This window comes from Jatropha curcas, chromosome 11, assembly GCF_041381405.1.
Source record: "Jatropha curcas cultivar XTBG-Jc1 chromosome 11, XTBG_Jcur_1.0, whole genome shotgun sequence".
NCBI lineage: Eukaryota > Viridiplantae > Streptophyta > Magnoliopsida > Malpighiales > Euphorbiaceae > Jatropha > Jatropha curcas.
The window spans coordinates 696296-720791 of record NC_143161.1 but is presented as its reverse complement, the minus strand read 5'-3'; the positions used below and the strand labels follow the sequence as shown (position 1 = coordinate 720791).

The 24496-nt window shown below is 35.6% G+C and overlaps 5 protein-coding genes and 2 pseudogenes across 7 annotated transcripts; 1 reads left to right on the top strand and 6 right to left on the bottom strand.

Annotated features, from left to right (window-relative positions):
• Positions 1 to 1394: 1394 nt before the first annotated feature.
• Positions 1395 to 4137, bottom strand: LOC105650111 (cysteine-rich receptor-like protein kinase 34; annotated as a pseudogene). Its single transcript, XR_016318801.1, has 6 exons — positions 3214 to 4137; positions 2966 to 3085; positions 2479 to 2817; positions 2146 to 2386; positions 1904 to 2036; positions 1395 to 1842 (listed from the first exon to the last, which is right to left on the bottom strand). The product of XR_016318801.1 is annotated as a cysteine-rich receptor-like protein kinase 34 (transcript).
• Positions 4138 to 4701: 564 nt separating this feature from the next.
• LOC105650109 (cysteine-rich receptor-like protein kinase 26) lies at positions 4702 to 7290 on the bottom strand. The gene is made up of 7 exons (XM_089716240.1): positions 6468 to 7290; positions 6250 to 6381; positions 6007 to 6128; positions 5712 to 5922; positions 5383 to 5620; positions 5153 to 5303; positions 4702 to 5062 (listed from the first exon to the last, which is right to left on the bottom strand). Exons 1-7 carry the CDS (start codon positions 7246 to 7248, stop codon positions 4712 to 4714), a joined length of 1986 nt encoding a protein of 661 aa, XP_089572366.1. The 5' UTR covers positions 7249 to 7290; the 3' UTR covers positions 4702 to 4711.
• A 780-nt stretch (positions 7291 to 8070) lies between these two features.
• On the top strand, positions 8071 to 10144 carry LOC110011070 (cysteine-rich receptor-like protein kinase 8; annotated as a pseudogene). Its single transcript, XR_002286145.2, has 3 exons — positions 8071 to 8859; positions 9058 to 9543; positions 9624 to 10144. The product of XR_002286145.2 is annotated as a cysteine-rich receptor-like protein kinase 8 (transcript).
• A 91-nt stretch (positions 10145 to 10235) lies between these two features.
• Positions 10236 to 11789, bottom strand: LOC110011067 (antimicrobial ginkbilobin-2-like protein). The gene is made up of 2 exons (XM_020685506.3): positions 10682 to 11789; positions 10236 to 10561 (listed from the first exon to the last, which is right to left on the bottom strand). Exons 1-2 carry the CDS (start codon positions 11604 to 11606, stop codon positions 10500 to 10502), a joined length of 987 nt encoding a protein of 328 aa, XP_020541165.3. The 5' UTR covers positions 11607 to 11789; the 3' UTR covers positions 10236 to 10499.
• A 1005-nt stretch (positions 11790 to 12794) lies between these two features.
• On the bottom strand, positions 12795 to 16005 carry LOC105649397 (cysteine-rich receptor-like protein kinase 10). Its single transcript, XM_012236030.4, has 7 exons — positions 15072 to 16005; positions 14842 to 14979; positions 14636 to 14757; positions 14055 to 14265; positions 13726 to 13963; positions 13394 to 13544; positions 12795 to 13310 (listed from the first exon to the last, which is right to left on the bottom strand). Exons 1-7 carry the CDS (start codon positions 15889 to 15891, stop codon positions 12969 to 12971), a joined length of 2022 nt encoding a protein of 673 aa, XP_012091420.3. The 5' UTR covers positions 15892 to 16005; the 3' UTR covers positions 12795 to 12968.
• A 664-nt stretch (positions 16006 to 16669) lies between these two features.
• LOC149492285 (cysteine-rich receptor-like protein kinase 25) lies at positions 16670 to 19729 on the bottom strand. Its single transcript, XM_089716242.1, has 7 exons — positions 18889 to 19729; positions 18236 to 18376; positions 18023 to 18144; positions 17737 to 17947; positions 17417 to 17654; positions 17144 to 17294; positions 16670 to 16990 (listed from the first exon to the last, which is right to left on the bottom strand). The coding sequence occupies exons 1-7, from the start codon at positions 19727 to 19729 to the stop codon at positions 16775 to 16777; spliced, it is 1920 nt and encodes a 639-aa protein (XP_089572368.1). The 3' UTR covers positions 16670 to 16774.
• Positions 19730 to 19960: 231 nt separating this feature from the next.
• On the bottom strand, positions 19961 to 23408 carry LOC105650107 (cysteine-rich receptor-like protein kinase 15). The gene is made up of 7 exons (XM_020685360.3): positions 22612 to 23408; positions 22116 to 22232; positions 21828 to 22018; positions 21528 to 21738; positions 21184 to 21421; positions 20958 to 21108; positions 19961 to 20875 (listed from the first exon to the last, which is right to left on the bottom strand). The coding sequence occupies exons 1-7, from the start codon at positions 23375 to 23377 to the stop codon at positions 20570 to 20572; spliced, it is 1980 nt and encodes a 659-aa protein (XP_020541019.2). The 5' UTR covers positions 23378 to 23408; the 3' UTR covers positions 19961 to 20569.
• Between the last annotated feature and the right edge of the window lie 1088 nt (positions 23409 to 24496).

Here is a 24496-nt window from a genome sequence, read left to right as displayed (position 1 = left end):
TGATTATGGAAATGGAGAAAGCGGTTGGTGACGGTAGAAGAAACGGAAAGAATGGCTATGGCGAGATACATCGCCACCTACGGCGACAATTTCCATAGTGATGGTGGTGATTGCAGGTGGTGCCGGTGCCATCGGTTCAGTGGCTAGGGACACATCCTATTTCTAGGTCATGGGTATTTGGGATACAAAAGCCGGTCCAGAATACATGGGCTTACGTTTTACAATTTCAGTCCGCTGCGTCGTTAATTTCTCCCAATTAAATTATTTGGACCACTGGGCAATTAACTGCCATGTAGCTCGGCCCAGCTATGTCAAAGCCTATCCAATCCGTATGTTTAAAGGCAATAATATCTTATTAGAAAAGTTATTTATTTTCAGACACGAAACCAAATAAATAATTAATATTATCACTGTTTTTCTTTAATGAAATTAAGACTACGTTTTCTTTTAACAAACTATAAATTTAATAATATATCTTTTACTCTCCAAATTATTGGACTGAAAATTTAGTCACAATTAAAATTTTCGCTTCCCATTAAAAATATATTTAGTACGAAGTAAATTCAAAAGCTCTTTGTACACATTCCAATTACATTATCAACTAAATTGCAAACAGTAGAGATTTATAGATTAATTAACATTTTTTTTAAACACGTACAAATATAATAACAGTGTATTAAAATATTGATGTGACAGGAACACGCTATCATCTTTTTTTTGTCCGTTTATTTGACTGGAGTTTCATACAATGATACAACACGACAACTTTGAATTTTATCTTCAAAGAGGCATTGTCCAAACAATATTCTAATACGAAGGGATAAGAAAAAAAGAAACAAAACTACAATTATTAAATCGAATAAGACGGACCATTCTAAATAAATTACAATTTAGTCAAATTCACGAGATTTAATAAGCATTGTTGGTATTATCAGAGCAAAGCAGTGGATTACTGATGATGCAAACACAAGTTAAATGTTAAAAATTTTAATATAAGCTACTATGAATTGTTGACTGTTTTAATTTGAAAAAGTAGACCGAATAAATATAGTTTAAAAATATGTGTATGGAGTCTAATTTGAGTTCATGTGATCACATGTGCAACGAGTATGTACATCTCTAATGGACTTGCCATGGGAAGATCTACAAAATTCTATATAAATAAGTAGGTCCCATCTCTTTTCTTAATCCTAATATTGACTAATTTCATTGAATAATTGCTTTGTGGATAAGGAGACGGAGAGAAAAATCTAGTCCCTCTTTTACACATTCAAATTTCGTATTTGAATGTGTAATTGCAGTTAATCAAGAAAAAAGATTACGAATTCTACTGTTATATCGACTTTATATCATAAATGTGTGATTGCAGTTCTAAAAAGATTACGAATTCTACTTTATATATTTCATATCTATTTTATATCACAAATCAAGTACACAAATTCTGCAATTTTTTTACAGTAAATATATCAAAATTCAAATTGAAAATCAATAATATACAAGAACACATAACAAACTAAAACATGAACCTTGTCAAACATTTAACGGGGAACCAGTTCTGTAATTGAAACGTCGTTCATTGATGCCTTGGAATTATACCACAGTGAAGATGATATATCTGATTCAATGCTACTGAGCATTAAAAAAGCCGGTCGTGAGGGTACAGGTAGAGTAAGAGAGTAACTGCTTAGCATCAGAACTACTGATGCCATGTTTGGTCTATCAGCCACATTTTCTTGAACACACAACAATCCAATGTGGATGCACCTCATCATTTCATTTGTTGAGCTAGAGTATAGGGTCTATAAGGTTCATGTATGTCCCTTCCCTCCAATTTTTACATGCCTGCATGTAAGATTTATCAATTAAGATTTCATTTAGGATAACTGAAGACTGATATACTTACATAACTCAAAAGATTGCTGAAGCAACTAGTCTTTTGACCACATACAATCTCTAAAAGCAGTACACCGAAGCTAAATACGTCTGATTTGACTGAGAATCGACCATGCATTGCATACTCTGGAGCCATATAGCCACTGTATACAAATTTACACGATTTTAAATTTTAAACATGCATTGAATGATTGATTTATAAGTTTTTTTTTTTAATTTTCTTTTTTTTTTTCACTCTGTTTGGATTCTTACTAGGTTCCCACAATTCTACTTGTGTTGCCTTGAGTTTGATCCATCACAAACATTCTTGCCATTCCAAAGTCTGAAATTTTCGGATTCATTTCTGCATCTAACAAAATATTACTTGCTTTCAAATCACGGTGAATAATCCGTAGCCGAGAATCCTGATGAAGGTAAAGAAGTCCTTTAGCAATACCACCAATGATCTTATACCGCCTATGCCAATCCAAATGTGTTCGCCGCTTGTTTTGATCTATACATTCATACAATTATCTCAAATTTCTCCAACAATGTTATATGAAATATTAAGTTAAAACAAAGAACAAAGTAGATTTGCATCCTTACCAAATATGAAATTATCAAAGCTGGTGTTAGGCACAAACTCATATATAAGGAGCCTTTCTCTTCCTTCCAGGCAAAATCCCAAAAGCCTAACCAAATTCCGGTGTTGAAGCTTGGCCATCAGTAGGACTTCATTTTTAAATTCCAAATCTCCTTGTCCTGAATCTCTAGAAAGCCTTTTCACTGCTATATCTTGTCCATCAGAAAGCGTACCCTTGTAAACAGCACCAAATCCACCTTGTCCAAGCTTATTTTCCTCAGAAAAGTTATTTGTTGCAACTCTAATAGTCCCGAAATCGAATTGCAACGACTCCATCGTTTTGATTTCATCCACTTCAACAGCTTCATGAGAGGTGCAAAGCCAATGGTTAATGCCCGACATCTCAATTTTTATTTTTATTAATTTTTTTAAAAGTAAAGTAACTGGCTTTACTATCGCATTTGATATTTAAAATAACAATAGAATTTAGGTAAGCCAATTTTTACTTACTTTCAAGTTTTTCCTTTTGCTTCCCAACTCTTAAAAAAATGCAGAAACAGATGAAAAGAGTACCAACAATTATTGGAACAACTATGATAGCAATCGTCCGTGCTTTATTGCTGTTCTCTCCTGCGAATAGCCGGTCTGATCCCGTTAGCTTATGGCTAATTTTTTTTTTTTAGAAATTCAGATACCTATTCTTAAAACAAACTGAAAGAGTAAAGTAATTAATAATTCAGATTCCAAAGCATGGTTACCTTTTCTTGATTTATTTATTGAAGGGGGAGAAATATTAGGTGGAGAAGATGGTGTTGGAGGTTCAGCAACAGGAGTATAGAATGGGTACAAATCCCATCGGAATGTACAACTAGGCTTCCTAACATAACCTCCTTGCTTCCCATGGCAACAGTTATTATAAGCACTTGGTGCTTGTTGTAGACAATAGCTGCAATTGCTCTGGGATAAATCAGGGCTACATTGCATTACTGCATATATTCTTCGAAAGGATCCGACGTCTGATTCTCCTGTCGCAGTCTTAAGCGTAGAATTGGACATAGAAGCTTTCGTTGCTAAGCTTTCCATCAAACTAGTCCAAGTCTGATCAAACGCAGACATATTAATACTAGATGGGAGGTCAGCTGTATTATAGCCAGTCTCGGAAGGATCTACCTCCAGCTGTCCGAAAAATGAGCGATTCGCGTAGTGTATTTTACAAGGATTCCCAGTCCATATCACTGCTTCTTTCTGGTTAGGACATGTTGTGGTCAGCTTTTCAATTGACTCGTTGACACATTTGGAGCAAGCTTCTGATGAATAGTCATATCTGCAAAGCACCAGACCATAAATTTTGTTTGTTCCTTGGCCTACTGTTGTGGTGTAGAAACCTCCATTTGCTGTGACGTTTGAAGCTAAAGAAGAAAGGATGAGAGCTCGATTATTGGCGTATGTACTGTTGGCTGTGAAGTTTCCTGTGTCGTAACATTTCAAAAGAGCATCGGCAAAGTTTATGCCAATGAGAAGATGGAAAATAAGACAAACAAATTCTATACAGCCCATGATTATGCTATTCGCCATTTTGATTCTTGAGCAGTTGAGATGAGATATTGCAGAATGTGGAAAAGGAAGACCCAAAATTTAACTGAATCGATTGTTAAATTCCCATGAACACATCATTTTGTTGACTTCAGATTCTCTTTCCTTATAGCCCATGTCTGCACTCTTCCTTAATCCTTCTATAGGGCCCAGGCCCAATTTAATAAAACTACGACTTGGTCCAACAGAACAAAAAAGTCATAATTTCACCGTTGACTTGGTTATCGTTTCCAACAGAAAAAAGCCAAACTGCCTATCGGCCAAAATTAATTATTCAACTAATCATAAAAAAATATTAATATTTTTGAAAGTAAAAGAAAGAGAGAGAAATTATTAATATTCATTATCATTACAAAGGAATTAGACCCACTTCAGATTAAATTAAAAATTTTGGTTAAAAAAATTGTTCTTACTTCATTGTTTTTTCTCCTGTGTTTAGTCAAAAATATTTTCGTTTTAACAAAAATTCTATTATTCATTAGTTTGGTCTATGAGTGTAGCCAACGGAGAATTGACCATATATCTCTATCAGTACACAACATGTCTATTTTTTGAATCTTTGAATAAATCGTCAAAATTACACACAAACGTAATATAGCTACAAAATATTTGAAATAATCAATATAAATACAACAACCAAAATTTGTTTTCAAAAATAATTTCCTACAGAGGATATAAATTCGTAATAGCTGATGAGTCATTTTTAGACAATGGAAGAGTTTCAATTTTCGAATGCGAGGATTCTGTCATTTTTGAATAGTAGCTTGCTGAAGAAGACACATCTGAATGAGCGCTGCTGTGCATAAAAAATGCAGGCTCTAAAGGTAAAGGTAAAGTAGTTGAATAGCTATTTAGCATAAGAACAACTAAAGCCATGTTTGGCCTATCAACTACATTTTCCTGAACACATAGTAATCCAATATGGACACATCTCATCATTTCAGTTCTTGAACCACTCCTCAAAGTTGGGTCTATAAGATTCATAGATGTGCCTTCCCTAAAATTTCTCCATGCCTGCAGAATTTATACAGGTTCTTAGTTAAGGAAAGGGGCAGTCCTTTCAATATTTTGTTGAATAGATAAGTAAAACTTAAATTTACTTACATAGCTCAAAAGATCCTCTATGTTCTCTCCATTGCGGAAACCATTATTTCTTTGACCACTCAAAATCTCCAAAATTAGAACACCGAAGCTAAATACGTCTGATTTGACTGAAAATTGCCCGTGCATTGCATACTCTGGAGCCATATAGCCACTGTATACCAAAAACATATATATTGACATGCCTAGATTATTTTCAATTGGCTATTATTAAAAATATATATAATACTTACTAGGTTCCGACAATTCTGCTTGTGTTGCCTTGAGTTTGATCCATTACAAACAACCTTGCCATGCCAAAATCTGAGATTTTTGGATTCATGTCAGCGTCTAATAGAATATTGCTGGCTTTCATGTCACGATGAATGATTCGAAGCCGAGAGTCCTCGTGAAGGTAAACAAGTCCTCGAGCTATGCCACAAATAATCTTGTAACGTGTTTCCCAATCTAATTCTTCACGCTTTGTTCGATCTAAGTAGTTATAATGTATAAGTTAATATAGACATTAATTTTGCTATAGCGAGATGATTAATTATAATTAAATATATATGCCATTTCTTACCAAATAAGAAATGGTCAAGGCTAGTGTTTGGGACAAACTCATAGATAAGAAGCCTTTCATTGCCTTCCAAGCAGAAACCGAGAAGCCTAACTAAATTTCTGTGCTGAAGCTTAGCCACCAAAAGGACTTCATTTTTAAATTCTAGATCTCCTTGTCCTGAATCTTTAGACAGTCTCTTCACTGCTATTGTTTGACCGTTATATAATGTACCCTGAAAATTAGTTAATTACATTTTCAGATATGGAAAAATTTAATTAGATTATTATTTGTCCATTCTATAGAATTCCATTATTACCTTGTAAACAGCACCAAATCCACCTTGCCCGAGCTTATTTTCATCAGAGAAGTTATTTGTTGCAGCTTTAACAGTTTCAAAGTCCAACTGCAAAGATTCTGCAGTTTCAATGTCATCTACAGCTTTACATCACAACAAAAGGGAACAAATTAATTAGCCCAATTGCAAAATGAAATTAATATGTAATAATACATTCTTAAAATGTACATCAAGAAACTATAAGTCCAATCTATTTTTACTTACTTTCAGCTTTTTCATTTGGCTTCCTCCGCGTCCTGAAAAAGATGCAGAAGATGATGATGGCTAATAATACCACAACACTGACAGTTGGAACTACGATGATAATGACTGTTCGTGCTTTGTTGCTCTTCTTTCCTGCAGAAATCAATTCAGCTCCATTAATTATTTGTTAAAATGCAATTATATATGCTATACAACAGGGAGTTTATAAGTCTGCCAACCTTCTGATGGTGGAGGAAGAGGTACAGCCGGTGATGATGGTGATGGAAGTTGGTAAAAGAACCTATTGTCAAACCTGACGTTGCAACTGGGTTTAATTATTTGTGCTCCTAAACTTCCAGCACAGCATCCAGGAATGTCCCGAATAGCCTGAGCCAGGCAATCATCGCACTCCTGGCTAGATAAGTCAGGACTGCATTCCGTTAGTCCAAATACATTTTCAAATCCTGCGTTTTCATTTCCTATTGCAAACTTTCGAGTTGAGTTCCCTGACGCTGTCTCGCTCCGAAGTCTACTCAACAACGTTTGCAGTGCCTGAGTGAAACGGTTCACATCCGAAGCATTGTTTGTATTCCAGATACGGAAAACGGGTGATCCTTCCATCACACCAAATATGGATCTGTTGGAGTATCGCAGAGTACAGAAATCATATACTCCAAAAGCTTCCTTCTGGTTTGGACAAATCTGTAAGATCTTACTAGTAGCGTTGCTTATACAACCTCGACAGTCTTCAAGCCCCACATCTCCTCTACAGAGCCCAATAGCACTTACTTGGTCCGGGGCTTCGCCGACAGAGAGATTGTAAAATCCATTGTCAATTTCGGTGTTGGAAGCGAGGGATGACAGGAGATTGTCGAGGTTTCTTTTGTAGAGGCTGTTAGTTGTATAATTACCTCTTCCATTGTTACAGAACGGGAACAAGAAGTCTGGCTGAGCATTGGCTAGAGAAACTAGTCGTAGGAGAAGATAAGAACAGGACAATAGAATTGTTAAAGAAGCCATTCACGTCGTGCAATGTACAAGCTCACCCTCTGAAAATCAGTCTTTATCAAATATTTATGGGATTCTACAAGTTCACCGGTCAGAATATTTGAAAATTTTCCTCTTGTTTTTTTTTTTTTGTTTCAAGAGTAGAACATGTCATTGTTGAATATGTCTGTAATGGATGGTAAATTAGTTTATTGTAACGCGGTATCATCCCTAGCATCTAGATTCTCAGAACCTGTCAAAGAATTTTCAGGGACTCGGATTAAACGGCCTTGTAGAAAACGTCAGATCGGGTTACCTTTTCGTAAAGGCCCATCAAGAGTGGCCCAATACCTTTACTTATGGACTCCAATAAACTGCAATTACTAATTAACGGGCCTAAAATGCTGTTAACAATGCATTGCCAAATTGTTTATGTTTTTCTATAATAATTAATTATATTTTTCTATGTTGCCAAATCCCACAATAATAACCAATTGGAAGTTAAAAAAAAATAAAAAATAACTAAAACAATGACTACCAACTTAAAGAGAAATCACAATTTTACATCAAAACAAGTGAAGAAATTAATTTAGAAAATTGAGTTTAATTGATAATTGTCCTTTTAGCTTGTAAATTTTTATGTTTGGAGACCATTTAGCATATGATACTTTATCTAAAAATCAGTGAGAATTTGATGAAAAAAGAAAAAAAAGAAGAAGCAGATGTTAGACCCCTTCAAAGAATATATGCACTAATGCAATGTACTCCTGATTTATCCTCGAGCGATTGCAGCTATTGTCTACAACAGGCAGCGGGTGATTATAATAACTGTAGCCGTGGGAAGCGAGGATTTTATGTTACGAAGCCTAGTTGTACATTCCGATGGGATTTGTACCCATTCTATACTTCTATTGCTGAACCTCCAACACCACCTCCTCCACCTTTGCTTAATATTTCTCCCTCTGCAGTCAATTATACAAGAAGGCAAGGTGGCTAAGCTCTGGAATTTGAATTATTAATTAGTTCACTCTCAGTTTGTGTTAAATATATCTATCTGATTTTTCAGTCCTTTTTTCACAATTTCTGATCTGGGCAGAAAATGAAGTTTAGCTGCTCGCGCTGTTGTAATTGGCGTTGCTCCTACAATAATCTTGGTGTCAGTTATGGCCCTCACTTGCGCCCTATTCCGTTATAGGAAGTCAAAGCAACCGACCAAAAGTAAGTTACATGCTGAAGATTTGAACGAAAATAGTAGCACAGGATGCCAGCAATTCACCCATGAAACAATCAGACTTGCAACTGATAACTTCTCTGATAATAATAAACTTGGACAAGGCGGATTTGGTTCTGATCTCACAACATGTCAATCTCCTTTCAAATTTCCTTTCTTCATTTGTATATTTTAATTTTTAATTAATATTTTTTTGAATTGGGGAATCCTTCCAGATGGACAGCGAGTAGCTGTGAAAAAGCTGCTAAGAAACTCAAGGCAAGGAGAAGTTCAATTTAAGAATGAAGTCACGATAGTGGCCAGGATTCAACGTACGAATTTGGTTAGGCTCTTGGGTTTCTGCTTTGAAGGAAATGAAAAACTTCTTCTCTATGAGTTCGTGCCAAATTCAAGTGTCGACCGTTTCATATTTGGTATTAGTTCCTGAATTTCTTCTCTACTCTATTTTGGTTTTCATTTGAACTATATATATGAGATCTTGATGAGATTTAATGTTTGGGTAAAAAATGACTCTCTCTCAATCTATTTATTGAGAATAGAAGTATTTATTTACAACTAATTACAAGTATAAATATCTATCTAATAAATCCTAACAGATCTTAAATTTGCAGATCAAGGGAAGCGTTTACTACTGGATTGGGAGAAGCCCACAAAATTATAGTGGGCATAGCCTTTGGAATTCTTTATCTTCATGAAGATTCTCAGCTCCGGATTATTCATCGCGATCTCAAACTTAGCAATGTTCCCTAGATGAAAATACGAAGCCTAAAATTGCAGACTTTGGAATTGCAAAATTGTTTGCAATCGATCAATCTCAGGCTGCTACAAGCAAAGTCATAGGAACCTTGCAAGTATAAAAATTATTTACAGCAGTGCATTCATCGTTAGCACAAAACAAAAGTTATTTGTATCCAAAATCAAACAATTAATTGTTGTCACGTTCAGTGGCTATATGGCTCCAGAGTACGTGAAGCATGGACTTGTGTTAGTGAAAGCAGATGTCTTTAGCTTTTGGTGTGCTAGTTTTGGAAATTATCAATGGTCAAGAGAACCGTAATTTCCGAAATGTAGAAGAAGGGGAACAGTTTCTAACCTATGTAAATATATGCTTCTTGTTATATTTCTCCTTTCAATTAGCTATTCGACTCATCAATCTGAAAATCTTTAATATTTGTAGGCATGGGAGAACTAGAATAAAGGGACTGCTTCAAATGTAATAGATCCTGTCCTATTGGAAGATTCTTCAAGAAGTGAAATATTGAGATGCATCCATATAGCATTACTATGCTTACAAGAAGACGCAGCCAAAAGACCAACCAGGGCTTCAGTGGTTCTCATGCTCACTAGCCACTCTCTTGTTCTCACAAAACCGTCAAAACCTGCATATCTTATGCGCAGTTCCATGGAGCGAAAAACATCACTGTCACCAGAATCGACTCCGGCAAGACTGTCCCAAGGCAGGCCTATCCAATGCTCAATTAACGATGCTTCGATTACAGAGCTAGAACCTCGTTAAAAGTCAGCAACTTTTGTCTTTTTCTTTTTTTCCCTTAAAACAAGCTTGTTTAAAGTTCTTGATAAGATGAATTACTTCTTCAAGTATATTTAGTTTTAATACTGTGCCTATATGTTAAAGTTCAACTCTTTTGTCATAGTTTTGTCTACGGCTTCTTTATGCAATTGTTTATTCCTGGCTAATTGATGAATTTTTTCTTTTAGAATTTCCTTCTTGTCAATTGGATAATTCTAAAGAAATTAGATTATCTTAATTATTTTGTAGAACTCCATCTATCTACATAGCTATGGTGTTGCTTTATTTTCAGTCGACTTATTATTGTAAAAGATACACAATGTTCAACCAGGACATGTGAAATTAAGATACAGCTATTACATATTCCTGCAAATTATCTATGCAGAAAACAATACTAGCCAAAACCACTTATTTAGCCTTTTTCATTATATTATGGAGCAAAACCGTTTACACAGAATACATTGATTCAACCTTCTCCGATCGGAAATGTCGTGAATAGAGAGATGAAGACGAAAGGTACCACTAAAGTAACACTAGGAGCAAAGTGGCGATGAAACCTCCTGCAGCTATATTACTTGCTTTTCCTGTAAAACCAGAACGAAATTTGATTATAGCTGAATTTGGCGGTATAGATCGGCAAGTGCACTTTTTTTTTTTCTTTAAGGATTTTTTATGCATACATTATACAAAGAAATAGTAATTACCTATTAAGCTAGCTCTACCAGTTGGTGGTTGAGGCGCCAGTGGTGGTGAAGATGACGATGGTAGAGGTGGAGGCGCCAGTGGTGGTGAAGATGACGATGGTAGAGGTGGAGGCGCCAGTGGTGGTGAAGATGATGATGGTAGAGGTGCTGGAGCTGGTGATGGTGATGGTGGCAGTGTCTCGGCGGCAGAGTCATAGAAAAGCTCTATCTCGTACCTGAAATTGCAACTAGGTGTACCCACTCTGGCCCCTTGCTTCCCATCACAACATTGTGGAATGATTCCAGTTGCTTTAGCTAAGCAATCGCTGCAGTTCTGCTTCGACAAATCAGGAGTACACTGAGCCAGTGCATATATAGTTTGATTACTTGTAGTTCTTGCATTTCCTGTCGCGAACTTGCGTAGAGAATCGCCTGATGCAACTTGAGTAACCAAGCTATCTAACAAGGTCTTTAGCACCCGATTGAATTGAGTTACTTGGGAGACATTGTTGACGTTCCACATTACAAAACTCGGATTTATTTCCATACTGCCAAACAGGGAGCGATTTGAATATCTTAACATACAATTGTCATACCAGGTAATAGCTTCCTTCTGGTTAGGGCAAAGCTGCTTTAGTGCTAGGCTGGAGTTTCCAATGCAACTCCGGCATATTTCAGGCTTTGTGTCTCCTCTACAAAGTGCAATTGCATTAACTTTGTCGGTGTTTTGGCCGATTGAATCATTGTAAAAGCCGCTACTGATTTTAGTATTGGAGGAGAGGGAGGTGAGGATGCGATCAAGGTTGGAACTGTAAGTACTGTTAGCAGTGAAATTACCATTGTTATTGCAGAAATAAAACAATGGTGGAATTGGCTGTGCAATGGTCACAACAAGTAGTTGAATCAAAGTGGGATAGAAGAGAAGCAGTAATCTTGAAGAACCCATTTCCAATTGCCTCGCAATTTTTATTTGCCGAGTCTTTTTAATTCCTCTTATGAGCAGTTGAAATTAATTCCAATACAATAGCAATTGAGGACTACCTGTAAGTTGTGAGTTTCACATTTATGTCAACACTCATCAAAGCAATACTTCGGTTCTTTGCGCGTAGGTCGTCGGTCGTCCTATGTCAACAGCTCAAGTGCTCCATCTTTTATCTTATTTATTTATTTATTTATTATTGTTATTATTGTTATTATTATTATTATTATTTTGCCAGCACTAAATGAGAAAAGAAAAGTATTGGTTTTGATGGATGAAGTAAGTCAAGGTCAAGCTACATATAATGTCCTGTCAATGTCATGAAAGAAGACGTTTGCCTAGGGTAAGGGAAGTTCTAATCCGTGTATAACGGGAACATGACATAACCGGGCAATTAAAATACATGTCAGTCTAGGTCACAACAGCAACCTCATTCGTTTGCTTCCTTGTGCAGAAAAGTTCTAAAAAAAACACTTTATACAGGTAATTAGAGGAAAAAAAAAAAAATCAATCTCTCAATGTGAACTTGCTGACTTTTTTGTTTGACCAATTCGTCGTTTGATTTAATCGGGCCTAACCCTAAATTAGAACCACCGACCACAAGATTGTAAAGACTGTCACTTCGCGATTCAGTCAAGTCTTAAACCAATGTTTTGATTTTTCTGCTTTGGCCATGGCTTAAAGCAATCTATTTTTAAAAAAAATAATAATAATTTGACAAAAATGAACTTGATTGCAACTTTTTTTTAATAATTTAATTACTTCAATTATAAATTTTTATGTTCAGATACCTAATTTAAAAAAATTAAAAAACTCAGATAGTATAAATATAATTAACCCTTAATTAAATAAAATAATTGATATCTTTTTAAGTTAGGTAGGTCATTATAAAGAATCCTAGTCAAACTACAATCGCAAAGTTGAAATTTTTGTTTTCAGAAAATGATAGACAGATAGCAGAAGCGAGATGGCGAAGGCAACCAAAAGATAGCGACTGAACTGAAAGAAACAAGAAATTTCTGCCTAAATAGTTGACAGTAATATCATTACCCATTACCCAGTAAAGTTGAAAAGTAATCGATCTGTCGTCTTAACGAAAGGATTTTTCTTTCTTCCTTCTGTTGTTTTGTCAAAAATGCTGAAAAGTTCTGCCACTGAAATCCAAGTACACACTGTTACATAAAAAATTGTTCATGAAAATTCTACAGCTTTCATTTCCGAACGTACTATTTGCCAAATTTATTTTGCTTCCATAGATCACATAAATAAAGAAAAAAGTTTGATTTTTTTAACTGAAGTAATAATCTTGCTTAAAACTCATTTTTGTCACTATCGAGGATATACTTGAGTAATGGGTTCTTCATCAACAGAGCATATCACTGTACTCTTGCTAATGGTGGTTGATTTATCAGATTCAAACCCCTTCAGTTGCATGCTCTGTTCTGATCCGCTGTTGAGAAAAAAAGCAGGCTGTTGAGGCACTGGTAGAGTAACAGAGTAGCTGCTGAGCATGAGAACTATCGTGGGCATTGTTGGTCTATCTGCTGGATCTTCCTGAACACATAATAAACCTATTTGGATGCATCTTAAGACTTCACTTCTTGAATGTGAATCTACTAGAGTGGGATCTAACACTTCCATGGGTGTCCCATTTCTCCAATGTTTCCAGACCTGTAGAAATTCAAGTAATAAAGATTTTTTTTTTTTTTTCTGATATTTGACTGGGATGAGATTATCTATTGAAAGTAACTTACATAGCTCACGAGGTCATTAGCACCATCTGTTTCATAGAAAGAACTATTCTTCTTTCCACTTATAATCTCAAGAACTAAGACACCAAAGCTATACATGTCAGACTTGATGGAGAACTGTCCGTGCATTGCATATTCCGGTGACATATATCCACTGGAAACCATTAACATAGAATGATGTTAGTCTAAGAAACCAAAATTATTTCGTTAGTTAACATTTGAAATAATTCTAATAGGATCCTTTATTTTCCCTCATTTTGAATATTTTCACAGTCGAATATTCATTAATCTAGATGAATAAGCAGAGCAAACAGTAAAACAGCAGATTAACTCACTATGTCCCAACAACTCTATTCGTATTCCCTTGAGTTTGATCAACTCCAAAAATTCTGGCCATTCCAAAATCTGAAATTTTTGCATTCATATCTGCATCCAGCAAAATATTGCTAACTTTAAGGTCGCGATGTATAATCGTAAGTCGAGAATCCTGGTGAAGATAAAGAATCCCTCGAGCAATTCCTCCTATTATCTTGTAGCGTCTTGACCAATCCAGTACTCCTCGCTTTTCAGGATCTACAAATTTATAAAATCAAATATTCAAGCAAACCGATTGCATGATGAAAAGAAAAAAAAAGGGAATCGAATGTGTTTAGAAGAACAGTACCAAATAAGAAGTAGTCGAGACTTTTGTTGGGAACAAATTCATAAACAAGTATCTTTTCTTCTCTTTCCAAGCAAAATCCTAGCAGCCTGACCAGATTTCTGTGTTGAAGCTTGGCTAACAATAGGACCTCGTTCTTAAATTCTACTGAGCCTTGCCCAGAGCCTTCCGATAGTCTCTTCACAGCTATTTCTTGCCCATTAGGAAGTCTACCCTGGGAATTTACTAGCACCAATTGTTAAATAAACTAATGCTATATGATCATTAATTAAAATCTTCAAATAGTATTTTGTGAGTTATTCAGTCTTTGAATTTACAGTAAAATTCCGATCATCAATATATACATATGGATATATATGAATAGACTAAAAAGGACATTATCGTAATTCATATTTTATAAGTTTTGGAAATTTAGGAAAATTATACTATCAAAAAAAATTTTTATTCTGATTGTTGATATTAAAATAAAATTTTTTTTCATAAATGTTTTTCATTTAGTAGTGACCAAGTTTTACATATAACTCTACTTTTTTTATCTTTTATGTATATATAATATTTTGTTTATGTATATACAGACTACTGACCTTGTAAACATCACCAAATCCACCTCCACCCAACTTTTTATCATCGGAGAACTTGCTTGTAGCAGCTTCTATTGTGCTCAGATCGAATTGCAAGGATTCCACAGTTGTAATGTCATTTCCAGCTACATATATAAAATGCAAGAAAATGAATGTTTCAGTTTTTTAAGGTAATTGTGATATTTGGTCATTAGTGAAGAATATTATACCATCATCTTCCTGTACAGCATCATACTTCTTCCTTGCCCGCCTCCTTAAGAAACAGAAGCCCATGCAGAAGAGAACAATACTAACACTAATTGGAACAACAATGGCTACGATTGTAACAGTTGACATGCCGCTTTTTTCTGCATAAATACATATAAAAGCATCACCAAAATAATAATAATAAAAATGGCATAAGCATTTATCAAATTTATACAGTACCGATCAACTTTACCTTGCGGTATTGTTCCTGAACTTGTAGGCGGGGGAGGAAGACCAACGGGTGGCGGTGATGGCGGCGGCGACGGCGCCTTAACTGCAGTAGCGTTATAAAACCGGTACACTTCATATCGCATATTGCAACTGGGAGACAGAACTCTTCCTCCTTGTCTAAGGGGTAAATTGGGGATCGCTGTCTGAAGACAACTGTCACAGTCAAAGCTGGATAGGTCCGGAGTGCACTGTACAAGGCTGTACAGCGTCCGAAACGCTGTAAAATTGGCTTCTTTGACAGCAAACTTTTTAGCTCCTGATGGAGCATTCTTTGCCTCTGTAGCCGCCTCCCTAATAGTGGTCCCTAATAGCTCGTTAAAACTGTTTTGATCTGTGAAATTTTGGACATTCCACATTAATACCATAGGTTGTGAGTCCATTGTAGAGAACATTGACCGGTTTGAGTAACGTAGAAGGCACTCATCGTACCAAACTACGGCCACTTTTTCGACAGGGCAACGTTGGACTATGTCTTGGGTAGCGAAAGTCACACAGTTTCGGCAGCTAGCTGTGGAAACATCACCGCGGCAGAGAAATAAACCATAGATATCATCGGGATCCTGACCGACGGAGACGTTGTAGAATCCAATACTGCGGGTTGCGTTGGAGGAAAGAGAAGAGAAAAGGACATTTAAATTGGCCTGGTAGGTGCTATTTGCAGTGAAAGTGGTTTTGTTTGAGCAATCATGATAGAGATAAGTGGGCTGTGACTGTGCTTCGCTGGTAATGGCAAGACCGAGCAAGAAAGCTGTGATTATGGATAGTTTATGAGGAGAGTTCATTTTTCGATCAAACTCTGTTACCCTTTAGAAGAAAAGAGGAAAAAGATCATTATTTTGTTTCTCTTCCTTTCTCTTCTCTACATTAATTTGGTTTGATGATGAAATTGATGAGGTGGTATCCTATCCCATGTGGACACGCAAAAGAGAAGACTATACTCAGTCAAGACCCGAAAATGGACGAAAATTATTATTTTTGTCCTCACTGGATATCATAGTACAATTTTCTTTTTTTTTTTATATATATATATATATATTTAAAAAAATTAAGTCAATATCAAATATTAAAAAAAAAAAAAAAAATGCAGCCAATGGATAGGGACGGAAGTGAGAGACTGAAATATTTTATATAGTTTTCCTAAAAGCACTAACAGAGTAACAGATAAACTTTTTTATATTAATTAATTAATATTGCATTTTCTGTGTCGTCCTTATTGAATCTCTGGGATATTTTATGTTGGATAACAGTTATAAATAAATCAATTAAAAATCAGTCGTGATTCTTGCAACATACCATTGATTAACAAACACCTGTTTAGAGAGAGAAAAAAAAAAAGGTTACCCGCGCCTTGCTCAAAAAGATCAGATTGGCTTCCCTCCACCTGCAGTACTTAAAAAAAAAAAAAAAATGCTCTCTCTATTTTTTTTGCAAGAGGAAGAAATCAGTGGACCGTAATACCTTAGAAAAATGTTTGGTTACTGAGAAACAGAAAGGAAAACAGAGAAAGATAGGGCAAGAAAGGAAAGAAATTGCAGAATAAGAATGAGAAAGAGAACGAAGTGAGAGAAAATGTGTGAGATTTGCACGACACAACTATTTATACTAATGGGCTGAATTCTATTGCTCTTTAGCAGATTACTGCCAATCACTCTTTACAATTACAGGTTAATAAAATACTGGCTGTTGAGGTAATGGATGAGTAACAGAGTGACTATTAAGCATTAGCATAATTGTTGCCATTGTAGGTCTCTCAACTGGATCTTGCTGAACACATAATAACCCAATATGAGGGCATCTAATCACTTCATTTCTTGAATAGTAACCTTTCAAACTTGCATCCAACACTTCCAATGGCTTCCCATCTCTCCATTGTCTCCAAACCTAAAATAATCAATTGTTTTATCAGGAATATTGTTTCAGCAAGCCAAATTTTCTTTGCAAAGCCTCTTTTCTTTTTTTCTTTTTTTTTTTTTTTTTTTTTTTTTTTTTAATTTCAGTAGTAAAATAATACAAATGGGATATTTTTGATCTCACATAGCTCAAGAGCTCGCCTGCTTCATCTGTTTGATTGAATGAACTGTTCTTCTTTCCAGTAACTATCTCAAGAATTAACACTCCGAAACTGTACCCATCAGATTTCATAGAGAATTGTCCGTGCATAGCATATTCTAGAGACATGTAACCACTGCAAAACCAATTTAGAATACCAAAGAGTTAAAAGAAAATATTAAAATGCTGCTATTCTCCATGATTTAGTGAGAATATATGTAATTAAGTCTGCAGAAAATTTTAAAAATTCAAACTTACTATGTCCCAACAATTCTATTTGTGTTTGCTTGAGTTTGGTCAACTCCAAAAATCCTTGCCATACCAAAGTCTGAAACTTTTGGGTTCATAACTCTGTCTAACAAAATATTGCTGGCCTTGAGATCGCGATGTATGATTCTAAATCGAGAGTCCTCATGAAGATAAACAATTCCTCGAGCAATTCCTTCTATTATTTTGTAGCGTTGAGACCAACCTAGTTGTCCTTGTTTTTCTGGGTCTATAAGTTCATGAAATCAAATATTCAAGTTAAAATACCGTGGATTAATTAATTAGTTTCAAATGCCCAATTAGATCTATACCGTATAGAAAAGAGTCAAGGCTCTTGTTGGGCACAAACTCATAGATAAGTATCTTTTCTTCTCCTTCGAAGCAAAATCCCAATAGCCTTACTAGATTTCTGTGTTGAAGCATCGCTAACAATACAACCTCATTCTTGAACTCCCCTGCACCTTGGCTAGAGCTTCTTGACAGCCGCTTCACTGCTATTTCTATCCCATCAGGAAGAGAACCCTTAAAATTTACTCAACTTCATCAGTAATCTTTACAGCAAAGATTTTCCATTCTAAAAATGACCTAATTTCTCACCTTATAAACTTCGCCAAATCCACCAGCACCTAATTTGTTGTCTTCGGTGAACATTTTTGTGGCAACTTTTATGGTAGCCAAATCAAATTGCAAGGACTCCACTGTTGTGATTTCATTTTCATCTACACAGAGCAAGTAGCAAATGAAATTTATTAATTTGTTGCTTATTGCAAAGTGGCGATAAAATAATAATTGAAAACTACTATTTCCTACCATTTTCTTCTCTTGTGGCAGACTTGGGCTTCCTTCTTACCCTTGTACTAAGGAAACAGCAACCCAGGACAAAGAGCAAAATGGACACGCCAACTGGAGCAACAATGGCAATGATTACTGATGATGAGCTACGTCTTTTACCTGCATGAATTAACCAGATATGATTTGTCTGTCAGGCTAGCTCTATGGACATGCAGAGCCTAATGAAGGTCTAATAGCAACTGTAATGTGTTTGTTTGGGGAGAAATTGAAAGAAAATGCAAGAAAGAGAAGAGAAATAAGGATCGATAGCGGATTACAAGAAGAGCGAGCAGAGACACAAGCATGCAATGCACACTTACAATTTTCCTCAATCACGTTCAACATATTTACAAAACAGACCCAAATTGCACACCTTATATTCTATTAGGTCCCTGTAGAATTGTTCAAGATATTTGATTTTTAAATTCCAAAGTGTACCTCAAAAGTGGGATCTAGTGGCCACAAACCGCATTGAGAAACATTTACTTCAAAAGGCCGCTTATCTTTTTAACAAAACATTAAGAAACAGCTTAGTCCACTAAACCCTATTCTATAATTAAAAGTAGCTTTAGAATTCAGATTGCTAATAATTAATTCTAGTGACTCGTTTACGTACTGTTAGATAACTTAACCTTTACTTCTTGTTACAGATGGTTGTGGTACTGGAGGCTGAGAAACAAACAGAGGTGAAGACGGTGGGGCCGCCGCTGCGGTTAAACTATAAAACGGGTATAATTCATATCTAACGTTGCAGCTGGGAGTTAGAACCCTTGCTCCTTGCTTTCCACCGCAACAATTAGGAAGATAAGCGATAGCTACCTCAAAACACAAACTACAATCAGCCTCAAATAGGTCGGGCGTGCATTGCACGAGGCCATAAAGCGCCTGAAATCTTGAAAAATTAGCAACCTCCATTGCAAGCTTTTTAGCTCCGGTTAAAGCGCTCGCTGCTTTAGCAGTTGCATCGTTCATGGTTTCCGCCACAAGCTCATTTAAGAGGTCATGCTGGGTTGCGTTCTGAGTGTTATACAAGGCTATCCTTGGATCTTGATCGTTAACGGAGAAGATAGAGCGATTAGAATAACGTAAAAGGCATTCGTCGTACCAAATGACGGCTACTTTTTCTACAGGGCATCGTTGGACGATATCTTGAGCGGCAAAGGTGACACAGTCTTGGCAGACTTGGGAGCTCACGTCGCCACGGCAGAGAAAAAGGCCGTAGACGGTATTTGGATTGTGGCCTGCGGTGCTGTTGTAGAATCCATTCTTGCGAGTGGCATTGGAGGAAAGAGATGAGAGGAGGAGATTGAGATTGGATTGGTTAGTGGTGTTTGCTGTGAAAGTAGTTGTGTTCGGGCAAGAATGGAAAAGATAAGTAGGATCTGCTGCTTCAGAGGTAATTATTATGGTTCCAACGCTAAGCAAGAAAAGAAACACGAAGAGTTGGGAGAATTTGGAGAAAACTATTTCCATCAACAAATTTTCTTGGAAAATATTATTTATTTGATTTGTTGATTTTAATTAAATTGAAAAACTAAAGGAAATGTTTCTTTCTAATAAACATTTATGAAAATTTTAAAATAATATTTTAATAGAAAATTATTATTTTTAAATAACTATAAATAAAATTATCACAAATTATTAATTTGAACAAAAATAATTTTATCAAATAATTATTTTTATGAGTACAGAGATGCTAGCAATCAATAATAATAAATAAGGGATTTTTAACTCATAAATTAAGCTAGACACCTTTCTGTCTATTTTCTAAATAGTAAGTAGGTTTGACTGGGTTAATGCCAAACCAAACACCCTCTTTCGTGTATATTTTCTGAAACCTAAAACCTTTTTATATTCATTCTCAGTCGCATGCAGCTGTCGCTCCACTCCATTCTCCGCCTCCATCTGCATGCTCCACTGGTACCTCTCCAGTCCACTGCCACCTCCACTTCTTCAACAGTTTACTCCATCACGCAGAGAAGCTAATATTTTAGTCTTGATTGGTGGGGAAATGAGTGAAAATTAAGACTACCTATTCTAGCATATGGGCCTACTCTCAAGTAACTTGGTCCACATGGACCAAATAAGGCAGAACAGAACCACATAATAAAAGGCGTGGGCTACACGAACAATGTTTGATTCTTACAGTCCATTCCACTGTCTTATATTTACATCTAAGTTGCTGTAGATGATCTACAGCGTTGATTTGAATTAACTTTGAACAAAAAACAGAAAAAAAAAAAAAAATTCAAGAACGTATAATTAAGTCGGTATCCTGCTACGCTAGCAAACAGTTTGATCTCCTCTTGACAGTCACCGCGGTGAGATGATACAATCTGTAATCTGATTCACAGAAGGATCAGTTGCTAAATGCACAGAAATTGGAAGTGGAACCATTCTACCAACAGAAAATGCAGGTTTTTTTGGTTCAGGAAGAACAACTGGTTCACTTTCCAATAGTACAACTACAGATGACATGGTAGGTCTGTCTTCTGGATCTTGTTGTACACATAAAAGTCCAATATGCATGCACCTTATAAGTTCTTCTCTTGGACTTCTTTCTATCAGTAAAGGATCTATAAACTCTGCTTCTTTTCCTTCATTCCACAATCTCCATGCCTGCAAGTTTTAAATGAATTAACATATGCAGTAGCCAAGTTATTTGAATGGAAATTTTTTATGGAGGGAAAGTTGCACTTACATATGCTAGAAGTGTTGGGGCAAGTTCTGTAATGTAAAAGCCACTATTTTTCTTCCCACTTAAAAACTCTAGCATTATAACACCAAAGCTGAAAACATCAGATTTTACAGAGAATAGTCCTTCCATTGCATATTCCGGAGCCATATATCCACTGTTTTGCATATAATCAAGAAATTTTTTAATAATCAAGAAAAAAGAAAGTAAATAAGAAATAATGTGCACTCACAATGTTCCCGCAACTCTTCTCGTGTTGGCTGTGTTCTGGTTTTCACCAAAAATCCTTGCCATTCCAAAATCTGAAATCTTGGCAACCATTTCCTGGTCTAGTAATACATTGTTAGGCTTTAAGTCTCTGTGAATAATTTTAAGCCTGGAATCTTCATGGAGATAAAGAAGTCCTTTGGCAATTCCACCAATTATGTTGTAGCATGTCTTCCAATCAAGTTGTGCCCGTCTTTCAGAATCTGAAATTGGTATCAGAAGAAAAATTTTAAGCATACAGTTTGATTTGATATAAATGTACATAAAGCTTATAACTTTGTTGGAAAATGGGATAATTAAGGAACAGACCAAAGATAAACACATCAAGACTTTTGTTAGGCATGAATTCATAAACGAGTAGTTTTTCCTCTCCCCCCAAGCCACATCCTAAAAGCCTCACAAGGTTTCTGTGTTGAAGTTTTGCAATTAGTATGATTTCATTCTTGAACTCTTCTAGGCCCTGCCATGACTTCTTTGAAAGTCTTTTAACAGCTATTTCCTTCCCATCTGGTAACACACCCTGAAAAATTTGCGGCCAAGATACACTTTCTATGCATGAAAGTTGAAAATAATATAGAAGCCATGAAAAACAGACAAGATCGGTTTTACCTTGTATACAGTACCGAACCCACCTTGCCCAAGCTTATTTGAACCAGAAAAGTTATCTGTAGCTGCTTCTATAATAGCCAGATCGAAGATAGGTAGTTCCTCGGAACTCATCAAATCACATGCTTCTGTCATGGATATCCCCTTAGGGGTTACCAATTCCTGTAGTAATGCAATCTGGCCTTTTTCCCCATCTTAAGAAGAAAAGGAGAAAAAGAAAAACTGAGTTCTAGTTCTTCGTAGTTCTAATGTGAATTTAGCGTGCTCAGACAGGCCAAGAATTGGTTTTACCTTCAGTTTGTCCTCTTTCTCGACATTTATAGAGAATGCAAGACCCAATGAGAACAGCAAGTATCACTATCGGTATACAGACATTTAGTGCAATCATCCAAACCTCCCATCTATCCCCTGTTTTACAAAACAGAAAACAACGTTTAGTTCTGGTTTACCCTTAAAAGTACAGGTTATTGAAAAGTAAGTTTCCTGTAACTAGATCACCATGTGAAACAGTGAACTGCAGAGTATCTAACTGTGGAAAGAGAAAAGTAGACTGCCGTTTTATATTTTCCAATGAAAAAAAAAAAAAAAAAAAAAAAAAAAAAAAAACAGGGGAAACGGGGGACTGAATTTATGGGTAATTTTGGTACTAACGTGTTATCGAAAGGTTTGATGCAGAAAATAGTACTACTTTCTTAATTACTCAAAGACATCTAAAAACAATCTGTATTTCAACAGTAGAAGATTCAGTTTTCCAGAAAACCATCAATAAATCTTTCTGCTTGCTTACCTTTTGAAGTGGGGTATGTTAGCAAGTTTCTTGAAGCATTATAAAAGCTGTAAATCTCATATCTCACATTACAATTCCTGCTAACAATAATTCCACCTTCAGTTGAATAACAGCATCCGCGAAGATCTCCAAAAGCTTCATTTAAACAATTAAGACAGTCACCCCCATTGATGTCCCTAGTGCACTGAACAAGCCCATATATAGTTACCTTCTTCGAAAATTTCACTTCCCCAGTTGAAAACATCTTCTTTACAGGATTAAATGCAGCTTCATTTGAGATATTATTCAACAAATACATCAAAACCTCATTGAAATGAACTGGTTTTGATACATTTTGCCTCTGTGCTTCCCAATCCACATACTTTCCCGTATAAACTTGCGTCGAGAAAAACATTCTGTAAGAGTAACGGACTTGACATGATTCATACCATATCATTGCATCTTTACTCTTGCATATCTCTAGTACTTGCCTTGCGCTTTTGACACAATCTTGACAAGCTTTTGCATTGAGATCTCCTCTACACAGTGCTTGCCCGTGGACTCTGTCAGGACCACCTCCAATAGAATTATTATAGAAACCTGTTAATGGAGTTTTTGAAGTTAAGGTCTGAAAGAGAAGTTTAAGGTTGTTTTCAAATGTACTGTTGAGGGTATAATTATTGGCAGCTGAGCAATCTGTGTAGAGGGGATCTGCACCAATAGGTTTAGGAAGCACTATAAGTGGTATAATCAAGAACAGCTCTACTGGAAGTTCATATTTGTCCATTTTCTTAAATCCAGAGGTAATCGAATCACTAGTTTGAGCAACTTAGGATGTGAAAGAAATTTGTATCAATGTAAAGTCAAATTTTTCAGTAGAATATCTCATTTGTCTATGTCAAGATCTCGCCACTGGATTTCCCAATTAAAATTACTACATTTGTTATGAGGAAACTTCCATTCAGAGGCTGCAAGCACAGGACCATTTACATTTAATGCAGTCAGGATCAAGAATGCTTTGAAAAGTATTCTCTCCTTGTCAATCAACTTTAGTTATTGACATTCAACATCTATGCTGACAGAAAAAAATTGGCTTAGGTATTTGTTTTTCCCTTGGTATTCTTCTGTCAACGATGAGGTATTTCTGAGCATGTGTTAAAGAAAAAATAAATAAAATAAAAATAATTTTAAAAAATTTTTATTTATTGTTTTGGTCAACAGGTAAAACCATAATCGGGTTTAGGGCAAATATGATAAACTCTGTAATTTCTGTTTTTCAATTTTCAATTAAAATATTTTAAATTTAATTATTTATTATCGAGTAAATCACTTAAGAAATTTCATGTAGTGGCACCAGATTTATATTATTCCCTAGATGGGACATGAAGGAAAAGTAGATAACGTACTTGACGTGGGAAAGTAATTAATTAATTAACCAAACCATAGAGTTTGATTATGGTTTGACGTAAAATTAATTGAAATATATGTTATTTCGTGCGACTCATGTTGATTATAAATATAATAAAGACTGTATGTTTTGGCTACTTTAGCATGCTGACTAGATTTGGACATAAACTGTTTCATGTGCACATGTAAGAAATATTTAAAAATATATATTAGAAGTCTTATCGAGATGATTATCTGAATGCTTTCTGAAAAGTTGCAGTACCAAATATTATTATTACAGTAGTTACGATGTCCATGTCTCATAAGGTAAATTTCTTTCTTTCTTTTTTTTTTTTTTTTTTTTTTCCAACTGCTGAAAGCGGTAACAGCGAGGCTTAATTTGAAGACTTTCTTCTATGAAATCTCAAAATTACCGGAATCCAGTCAAAGTGGAAAATCCCATCCAATGGAATAGCTCCTTCAGAAAAATAATATTTTAGTACATAGTTTTGTACCTAAC